At 33.5% G+C, this 11,485-nt stretch overlaps 1 protein-coding gene across 1 annotated transcript in view; it reads right to left on the reverse strand.

Annotated features, from left to right (window-relative positions):
- The window catches only part of tbxas1 (thromboxane A synthase 1 (platelet)), a 110,338-nt gene extending 101,874 nt beyond the window's left edge, over positions 1-8,464 (reverse strand). The window contains exons 1-2 of the mRNA XM_073850199.1: positions 8,436-8,464; positions 2,837-2,968 (exon numbers count right to left, since the gene is read on the reverse strand). Coding sequence (XP_073706300.1) covers positions 2,837-2,937 — 101 coding nt within the window. The 5' untranslated portion in view covers positions 2,938-2,968; positions 8,436-8,464. The remainder of the gene's footprint in view (positions 1-2,836; positions 2,969-8,435) is intronic.
- Positions 8,465-11,485: the final 3,021 nt, after the last annotated feature.

Below are 11,485 nucleotides of genomic sequence, written 5' to 3' on the forward strand. Positions count from 1 at the left end.
TTATAAAGATGTGTATGAGATGTTTGTTGTTTATTATAAGATGTGTGTGATCTTAACAAGATGTTAATTAATAAATTGGAGATGTGTGGATTACTTGTGGATTATTGTGATGTTTTTATCAACAGTTTGGACTCTAATTCTGATGGCACCCATTTACTGCAGAGGATCCATTGGTGAGCAAGTAATGCTAAATTACTACAAACCTGTTCTGTTGAAGAAACAAACTCATCTACCTCCTGAATGGCCTAAGGGTGAGCACATTTTCAGCAAGTTTTAATTTTTGAGTAAACTATTAATTTAATTCCCACACTTTTTGAGATTTTCCCCCATGATTTCATTATGACTATTCTATGTTTTATGCAATTTAAAGAAGTAGTTCAATACTTCTGACAATATACTCACTAGGGTTGGGCGATGTCGACCAATTTGGCATCGTACGATGTCTAATGTGAAACATCGCGATGGACGATGGCATCGTCTGCGGGGGGCGGGGGTGAGGGATGGTTGTTGTTAAATAATTTATTCATAACGAATTAATTAATTGTAGCCTACCGTGTCCACCAGTGCTTAATTTGAGCCCGATCCTGTTCTGGAAAATGTCCGATTTTGGATTTTTGCGTTCCGGTATTTGTTTTTAAAGATCCGGCATTAACAAGTGCATTAGATCGTGACAGTGCATGCGTGCAGACGAGACAAGAGCAAGCGCGGGTTTATATAGATGCATTTGGAGGATTTGTGTTGGTCCTTAACATATTTTCGACCAGTCAGCTTTTTTAAGTTCAATAACGCTCTCATTGTTTGCTTACTGCTTAACCCACTCTCTCCAAACGCATTTACTGAGCAGCAGAATGTTTAGAGAGAAAGGGTAATATCAGAAATAATACCAAATCAAGCAAAATATTATGTATTAACATTATAAACACTATAAACATAGCTATAAGTTAGTTACCCTGACTCCAAAACGAATGATTTAAATGTAGTGGTATTTAGAACAGAACAGAAATGAAACAAAATATATAAAGTTAAGAAACTAAAACAAAGCGAAACTAAAAATAGCGCGTTGGGCTCACGCACCTCTGTTTTTCGGCACAAATCCAAGTGTTTCCATATTCCCAATGTATTTGAATGATAAAGTGTTATTTATAATGTATACTAGGCTTTGTATTGAACATTCGTATTTCGATGGGAAAAAATATAGGAAGGCCTACTCTTGTTTTTGTTCCAAGCTCTGTTCATTATGGTAAAACCATGAAAAGGGCATATTTGGTGTAATTTATATAATCTAATTTAATTTTGATTTTTTTCTGCTGTTTTTGTATGCCTCATTTATTAATGTAAACGAACCTTTCATGTAATTCGTTAGGAGTTCACTGTAATTTGTATTCTGATCACTAACAACTTCCTTGTTATTATTTCCTCATAATAATAATAATAAAATAAGTAAAGATGCAGAAATTGAAAGCATGCATTTCATTTGGCTATATAGGGATTAAGTGTGTGTTTTTCGTGAGCGGGTTGCTGCTGCGGCGGGGGCGGGGCGGGGCGGAGGATCGCGATGCCGGCTCAGCATCGTGATGTCTATTGGCCATCGGCGATGGACGATGGCATCGTCTATCGACCCAACCCTAATACTCACCCTCAGACCATCTAAGATGTAGATGACTTCATCTGAACAGATTTGGGGAAATGTAGCATTACATCACTTGGTCACCAATGGACCCACTGCAGTGAATGGGTGCCGTCAGAATGAGAGTCCAAACAGCTGATAAAACACAAGTAATCCAAACAACTCCAGTCTAGCAATTAATGTCTTGTGAAGTTAAAAGCTTCTTATTTGTAAGAAACAACACTTTCTCTATCATTATGTTGTTTTAATTTCAACTTTCAAAAATTCGCTAATATCATAAGTGAAAAGTTCATCCCCTATTGTTTTCTCACATCAAAATAAACTGAAACATTTGTTTAGAACTGTTTTAATTTATTTTTGCTTATAAACAGTGCTTGATCTGTGCACATTTCTCTCCTGATTCAGACAAGATGAACTTTTCACTAGAGAAAGCAATAAAATATACTCATTTGAAGTAGTCTTAATGATGGATTTGTTTATTACAGTAAATTTGACATGCCTCACAAGATTGTTGATAGACTGGGGCCATATGGATTACTTGTGGATTATTGTGATGTTTTTATCAGCTGTTTGGACTCTCATTCTGACGGCACCCATTCACTGCAGAGGATCCATTGGTGAGCAAGTAATGCTAAATTACTCCAAATCTGTTCTAATAAAGAAACAAATCCATCTACATCTTGGATGGCTTCAGGGCAAATTTTCAAACTCATCTACATTTTGGATAACTTCAGGGCATATTTTCATTTTTCTGTGAACTGTCCATTTAATTCAGTTGCTTTAATTGTTTCTGAGTACATTTAGATATTAAAATAAAATGTTTTATAACTTGACCTTGCAAGGTTTTTATCCGCTCTTAAGGATTTCACTCCCCTGCTAGTTACAATCCTGAGGCTTGTGCTCAAGAAACTATGAATTTCCTTTAGCCTTGCCCTCGCATGACTGTAAAAAGCGGACACGGATCTGGACGCTGTCTGCATTCAAACGGGAAGACATTTAAAAGATAAGTGCGGAGACATGTGTGATTGGAATTTGATCAGATCGCGCCATCCTTCTGTGGAAAACAAGCCTGAGCTGTTTGGATCTCACAGTGGTAACTCCTCATCGTGCCATCAGAAACATCGGTCATACGAAATCTGCCATTGCAATCTGTAAATAACAGTGTTTGTGTTGCAATTGGAAACCTTCTGATGAAATTGTTTTACTCACCAGTAAAGGAGGCTGAGGAACAGCAGAAAAAGGCACACAGACACAGACCGTCCACTCGCCTCAACTCCAAACCATTTCAGAACATCGACTAACGGCTGCATGATGAGAACTGTCACTCTCACCGCTGGCTTTCTGCACACAGAGAGGAGATGCTGACAAATTAAACATCACAATATAACACGTCAAATCTTAAAGGGGTCATGAACTGCCTTTGCTTTTTATATTTTTTAAACATCAAGTCTACTGATAATCTTATCAAGATTTTTATCGTAATTAAGAAGTAATAGGCTGTTTTCTGTCCTGTTTTGACCCCCTCATCAGAACGCTCCGTTTGAATAGTCATGGCGGATTGTAGACTCGGAAATAAACGCCTAATGCTATGACTGGCTAACAGTTGTGTATGTTTGAAAGCCTAATCCTTCAAAGATGAAAGCTGCTGTGATTTACAGTGCCTTGCAAAAGTATTCATACCCCTTCATTTTTGTCACATTTTGTTTTGATGCAGCATTATGTTAAACTGCTTTAAATTAGTTTTTCCCCACATCAATTTACACTCCATACACTATAATAATGACGAAGCAAAAAATAAAATAAAAAGTATTCACACCCTTAACTCAGTACATAGTTGAAGCACCTTTACAGCCTACAAGTCTTTTTGGGTTTGATGTGACAAGCTTTGCACCTCTGCATTTGGCAATTATCCGCCATTCTTTGCCTCACCTTTTCACCTCTCAAGCTCTGTCAGCTTGGACGGGGGCTGGCAGACATTTTCTAGAGTCCTAGTTGTTCCAATAGTCTTCCATTATGGATGATGCTTCTGTGAACCTTCAATGCAGCAGATTTTTTTTCTGAACTCTTCCCGAGATCATTGCTTTAACGCAAGTCTGTCACTGAGCTCTACAGGCAGTTATCTTGACCTCACGACTTGGTTTTTGCTCTGATATGTATTTTCAGCTGTTAGACCTTTTCTGAGAGGTGTGTGCCTTTCTAAATCATACTCATTCAAATGAATTTGCCACAGTTTAACTCCACTCAAAGTGTAGTAACATCTAGAAGCAATATGAATGCTCCTGAGCTAAATTTGGAGTGTCCCAGAAAAGGGTATGAATACTTATGCAACAGGATCTTTTCAGTTTTTTATTTTTAATACATTTGCACAAATGTTAAAAACCTATTTTTTGCTTTGCCATTATGGAGTAGGGAGTGTAGATTGATGTGGGAAAAAAGTAATTTAAAGTCGTTTAACATAAGGCAGCAACATAACAAAATGTGAAAAAAAAAATGAAGGGGTATGAATAATTTCGCAAGGCACTGTAGGTTAGAAACGCATAAACATAGTGCATATCAAATGATCTGTAATAACAGACAAAGCAATAGTGACCACGTAATCAAAACAATTACTCACACTTTTGTGGTGCGACATTACTGTCAGATCCATTATAGTCGGCAGAGCACAGACTTTTAGTTTCAATCTTTCTGAAAATCCTGAGTCTAATTGTGGGAATTTGGAAAATTTTGTTCATGTTCAGTTCATGAACCCTTAAATAAAATCAGATCTTAATAAAACAAGACAAGATAAGTAAATTAAAATATAAAAGCAATACCAGCTATTTATTAACTGTACTATATAAAAAATAAAGCAACATTTTACAATAAGTTTCCATTTGTTAATATTAGTTAATTACATTAAGTAACATGAACTAACAATGAAAAATTAGTAGTTATATCTTATTATTAAATTAATCTGAACTAACAATAAACAGTTGTATTTTTATCAAGTAACATAAACAGATAAATACATACAATAGCAATAAATACAAGTGTATCACTCATCATTCATTGATGTAGTTAATGCATTAGCTAATGTTAACTAATGGGACCTTATTGTAAAGTATTACCTGAAGTAATGACAAATTTACATGCATTCATTATTTTTTGGCACACAACAAAGTCACTCCGAGGACATGTCACAAAAAGTAACACTTAATATATGATTTATGTAAATTATGTTGTTAACTGCATGAAGCAATGTTTTTTTGTAATTATGTACCAGTGGAATTTAAACCTGGCTAGTCTCTTACAGCTAGCTAAGAATTGAAAAAACTAAACAAGCAGAGATCAAAATAACCTCGGAATGACAAGTTACTTTTGCTACAACTAAAATGATCTTTTGCTGCAAAAAAAGGTGAATTTTTTTACTACAGCATGGAAGCCTGTTTCCGCCACTGAATAATAATAAAAAAATTATATTACAAGTTTGACTTTTTTTTCTCAGAATTGTGAGATATACACTCAAAATTACAAATTATAAAGTACAATTTTGAGGGGAAAAAAGACAGATTTTTCTAAGAATTATATCTTACCATTCTTAGTTGTACTCACAACTGCGTACTCAATTCACAATTTTGAGATATAAACTCACAATTCTGAGAAAAGATGTCAGTGACTTTATTTCTCAGAATTCTGACTTTATTTCTCGCAAATGCAAGTTTATATCTCACAATTATGACTTAATGACTCGAAATTGAGTACTTTAAAGTCAGAATTGCCAGAAAAAAGTCAGAATTGCAAGATATAAACTCAAAAAGCAAAAAAGTGTGAGTTCAAATCTTGTAATTCTGACTTTTTTTCTCAGAATTGTGAAATATGTTCTCAAAAATGCGAGTTTATATCTCACGATTTTGACTTTATAACTCACAATTTAGGGTTTATATCGAATAGCGAGTTATAAAAATATAAACTCTCAATTCTAAAAGTCAGAATTGCGAGTTCATATTATTATAACTCGCAACTGTGAGTTTATATGACTTAATAAATCGCAACCGAGTACTATAAAGTCAGAATTGCCAGAAAAAAAGTCAGAATTCCAAGATATAAACTCGCAATTCTGAGAAAAAAACGCAGAATTGCAAGTTTAGATCTCTTTTTTTCTGGCAATTCTGACTTTTTCTCAGAATTATGAGATATAAACTCGAAATTGCGAGTTATAAAGTCCAATTTTGAAAAAAAAAAAAGATATGTTCTTAGAATTCTCACAATTCTGACTTTATTTCTCAGAATTGCGAGCTTATTTTTTATTGTATCTTTATAACTCACTGCGATTCTGAAAAAAAATAGAATTGCGAGATGTAAACTCTCAATTGCGAGAAAACATAGTCAAAACTGCGAGATAAAAAGTCGCACTTACCTTTGTTATTTTTTTACTCAGTGATGGAAATGGCCTTTTATACTACAGTGTAAAACAAACACCGAATAAGCGAAGCAAAGTTTTGTCATAACAGTACATTGAACTGTTGAATCCTAGATTTATACTTAAGTTGTGACCCAAGCAATATTAAAAAAGAAAAAAAAAAAAAAACTTAGATGTTTCCCAGTTTTTGACTTGACCATGTGCAAACACATGGCAACCATCCAGAAAACAGTAGAAAAGCCTAGAATTCTGAAACTGAGATTTCTTCAGAATAATCTAGTTAAACAAAATGATCCCCTTGTGAGGATAAAAACACTACTCTGTGACACTTGACCCATTCACTTCACCCACTTTGATATAAATACAAAATGTAAATGGTTAACTAGCTGACATGTTGCAACAATCAAGACGATCTGTAAAAATAAATAAATACAATAAAGAGCTATGAAAGAGCTATAAAAAATCCTGTTTTTACAGCCGTTCCTCAATGAGGAACAGAAATTGCATGCAACCAAAACAACACAACAAACTGTATACTCAATCACACAGACAAAACAAAGATGAATTCCATTACATTATTCTAAACAGAATGCAATTAGATTGAATTAGGTAATGCTAACTCACTTCAGTGTTCACCCCCAATGTTTGATGCTCTACTGTTTACACAAGTCACATGTGTTTTCACGATTCCTCTGACATTTCTCTAAATCCCCAAAACAGGCTCTTGATTGTGAACAAGAGGCCTTGAGATACAACACATGTCTGAGTTCTCATCACTGACATTGTGAAGATGCTCTTCCACGTCAGTGTGGAGGTACAGTAAATCATCTCCAAGGAAATGTAGGCTAAAAAAAGACAGCATCTCCCACAAGAGCTGTGTACCTGCCAGCGCACACCAGCTAAAGGTAAAGAATGCTTACATGCAGTTAACGCTGTTTTAGTTAATGCTTACATTCTGTTAACAGTTAACGGTGAAGCTCCTGACACAATTTAGCAATCATGTTTGTGAAGGCACACGCAGTGTTTTATGTAACAGGCAGCTGTCTGTGAGCATGGCTGACTGTTTATTTTCAATAACTGTTAGTCTGAGAGGATATCGATCTGTGGAAAAGGACCAATCACATAGCCTACAATTTCGCAATAATTCAAGATAAAAAGTGTCACATAATGAACTAAACAAATCAATCAAAAAAACTGTAACTAATTAACAGACACAATTCTATTTTCTAATTTTTATAGGCCAGTAATAGAAATGTTTTTTCGAAGATTACTTAAAAATCATTCTACAAAAAAAAAATTAAAGCAGTGCTTTATTATTTATGTTATTGTGAAACTTCTAAACTACTATGATTCTTAGCGATTCTTATAGTTTCATACATAAAGCTGAATGTGAGTTTAGACAAATATTACTTGCATGATTAGACAGTAAAGATCAGAATTATAAAAAAACACCTCAAAGATTATATTAACATTATTCTGAGTGAAAAGTGTCACATAATCAACTAAACAAATCAATCAAAAAATGTTTGACTAATTAACAAACACAATTTTATTTTCTAATTTTTATAGGCCAATAATAGAAATGTTTTTTTATAGTGAAAAGTGTCACATAATCAACTAATGTAACTAATTAACAGACACAATCTTTCTATTTTCTAATTTTTATAAGCCAGTAATAGAAATATTTTTTCCAAAGATTACTTAAAAATCATTCTACAAAAAAATTAAAGCAGTGCTTTAATTATTTATGTTATTGTGAAACGCCTAAACTACTATGATTCTTAGCGATTATTATATTTTCATACATAAAGCTGAATGTGAGTTTAGACAAATATTACTTGCTTACATGCTTTCCTGATTAGACAGTAAAGATCAGGATAATAAAAAAACACCTCAAAGAATATACTAACATTATTCTGAGTGAAAAGTGTCACATAATCAGCTAAACAAATCAATCAATAAAAATTGTAACTAATTAACAGACACAATCTTTCTATTGTCTATTTTTATAGGCCAATAATAGATTTTTTTTAAAGATTAAGTTACTTCTAAAAATAATTCTACAAAAATATTAAAGCAGTGTTTTAATGTTAAACTTACACTACACTACTATGAAGCTACGACATTCAAGTTAAGACTGTTTATAATTTACTGGCATCACCGTGTTACTGTTTTACCAGTACACATAGCCTCTGAAGAATAAGTTCAATGGTTTCGATGCTTTCTCTGTCATGTCACCTTTCCCCTACTGTTTTGTAATAGAATTCGTACAGCAGTTTACGTAATAAAATGACCGAGCAGCGATCGTCCACTCTGCTTATAATGTTTGCAGTTGCGTAAGTAATTCTGGGATGTTACAGTAGTGTTATGAATCACGATAGTATGGTAAATGATATAAACTGCGCTTACCCCGTGTTTGACAACAACCGCTTGCGATGACACTGAGGCGTTCTGGAAAATGTAGTTTTCATGCGGCTGGAAAAAAAAAAATCCCACGCAATGACTTGTGGTACTTGTAGTTTGCATTGACAAGAATTGTAGCCCACAGTTCTTATTCGAATAAATTAATAATGATAAAGATGATAATGACAGTTTGTCAAGAAAGAAAGAAAAGTGAATAAAAATGAATGTTTACTTATAACACCCACTTTTAACTATTACAAAACGATTTATTTAAAATATATATATATATATATAATATATATATAATCATTTATTTGATCCAAGGTACAGCAAAAACAATATGAATATATTTATTATTTGATATATATATATATATATATATATATATATATATATAATAGAATATATTATAATATATATTATATATTTGAATATATTTTAAAATGTAATTTATTTCTGTGATTTCAAAGCTAATTTTTTAGCATCATTACTCCAGTCACACGATCTTTCAGAAATCATTCTAATATTCAGATTTGCTGCTCAAAAACTATTTATTATTATTATTTTGTTGAAAACAGCTGAGTACATTTTTTTAGGTTTCTTTGATAAATAGAAAATTCCAAAGAAAAGCATTTATCTGCAATAGAAATATTTTGTAACATTATAACATAATCACTTTTTAATCACAATTTAAAGTATCCTTGCTAAATGAAAGTATTAATTTCTAGAATTTCTTTTAAAAAAGGTTTAGTTTATGTTACAGAAGCTTTTAATTTCAAATAATTGCTGATATTTGGATCTTTCTATTCATTAAATAATCTTGGGAAAATGTACTCAGCTGTTTTAAATATTGATACTAATAATAATAATAATAATAATAATAATAATAATAATAATAAATGTTTCTTAAACAAAAATCAGAATATTAGAATGATTTCTGAAGGATCATGTGACTGGAGTAACAATGCTAAAATTCAGCTTTGAAATCACAGGAATAAATTACATTTTAAAATATATTTAAATAGAAAGCAGTTATTTGAAATAGTAAAAATATTTCAAATTTTACTGTCTTTACTGTACTTTGGATCAAATAAATGCAGGCTTGCTGAGCATGTTTTTACTTAAACAAGTTATTGTGACTATAATAAGACTTTAAAAAGATAATACATCAATATCTTTATTTTTAAATATTCTGTGTATTGTGTATTATCATTTACAGTGGAAACACAAAAAATTAAATGATATGGACATGGTTTCATGGCAATACTAGCCTACGATACTGTAGTAGGATACTGAAATGAAATACCTTGAATGGAAAAACCATGGCGATACTGTTCAATTCATTAAAGTGTTTATCAAAGTACATATAATACCCGTAGTATACCATGGCAACCTCGAAGTAAAGACGTGATAAATGTAATATCAATCGTATTTTTGACAAAACCAGCTGTTTTCAGAACGACAGTGAGCCCGATCGAGTACATCGTCGTTTGACTTATAAACCCTGCTCAACACGATCGGTTGCTTCGTCGTTTGATTACAAAGCAAAGTCGCTCCGTTCGCTCGCTCGTTTCTCTCATTGCAACTTTTGCAGGCACTCACTCCACAGACATGATCACCAGCTGAAGCCAAGACCTGCAATTTGGCTCTTTTTTTAGAGCCAAAACACCATCGATACCCGTGGAGTTAAGTTGCAGACCTCCTTTCTAAACCTCGCACCCCGGGCCGATTATCAAATTGCAATTCTGGATGTGATTTTTCATTCTTCTATCCTTTTTCTCTCCCTGATGAACTGGGTTAGTAATGCAGGAGACAGCAGCGATTCTGTCCACGGCTCAAGATGGCAGATTTTTATTGAGTTGTGAACAGTGCTGTCGCTTCATTTTTTGCCATGAATAACAGAAATCCTTGCACCGATGGCCCCTGTATACGAAGGTAAGATCCATAGCCCTTACGAGGGCGAAATTAATGTCAGACCTGCACATAATTGACTAACATTATTCACTCTCTCTGCAGAGAGACCCTCGGCTCCCGAGGTTCATTACTAATCTGTTACTTGTGTCAGAATAGATGCATTTGTTAAATTAGTATTATTTATGAAAGCTCAACTTGATGTGCTATCGGTTAGTTGTTGAATTCATCCAGGTTTATTGTTGGATTTTGACTAAAATGTCTTTGAAATCGTCCACCTCCCTCTGTCTCATTGTGTAATGCTGTCTATTCACTTAGGTTTATTCTGTTAATGTTTATTCCTATAGGCTATTAATACAAAATACCACAGCTTTAAAATAGATCCCTGTGTATCGTGCATTCTCATATCATATATAATAGATCATGTATTTAAGTAGGCAATTTTGCGAAACAGAAAGTGGATACGAAGCAAACAGGCAGTATGTATACAGATAAGGCGTGATTGTTAAATTAATAGTTACTTCTTGTATTTGCGCTTAATAATTCTCGTTATTCTATTGATGCTGCACAATTTAAGTTGTAATGATTTAGCGGGATTTAGATGAACTAATGCACTGCAGTGTTATGGTGACTAATCCTTGTTCAGGAATGCTTTATGCAGACTAGAAAGCGAATATAGTGCATCCATAGGAGAGTTTTTATTTCATTAGCATTTTCTTGTTCTCCGTGAGGGGAGAAATCGATTCATCAACAGCTTAAAAAGCTGGTTTTGTTCTCCAGAGAGTATCCCGAGGTCACTCACAGGGTTAGCTCACCCCTAAATACACGTATTTAATCATTTACTCACCTAAACTACTTTTGTAGAGATTTTGGACAGAATGTTAGACTGATGGTCTTAATCACTTTTAATGTATGCAAAAGATATGAAGTGAAAGTGAATAGTGATTGAGGTTGACATCTTTCCAGTCGCACTGCTTTGAAATAGCATGCGGGTGTGTGAATGATGACAGTTTTTACATTTTTGGCTGCACTGTCACTGTATGCCTGTGTTTTGAAACCATATGCTGCTTTTAGGGGCACTATTTGTGCTTTCAGTGCTTTAAAATGTAGGTTTTTAGACACAGCCTTAGTTGTAATTGAGTTTG

Source organism: Garra rufa, chromosome 11, assembly GCF_049309525.1.
Source record: "Garra rufa chromosome 11, GarRuf1.0, whole genome shotgun sequence".
NCBI lineage: Eukaryota > Metazoa > Chordata > Actinopteri > Cypriniformes > Cyprinidae > Garra > Garra rufa.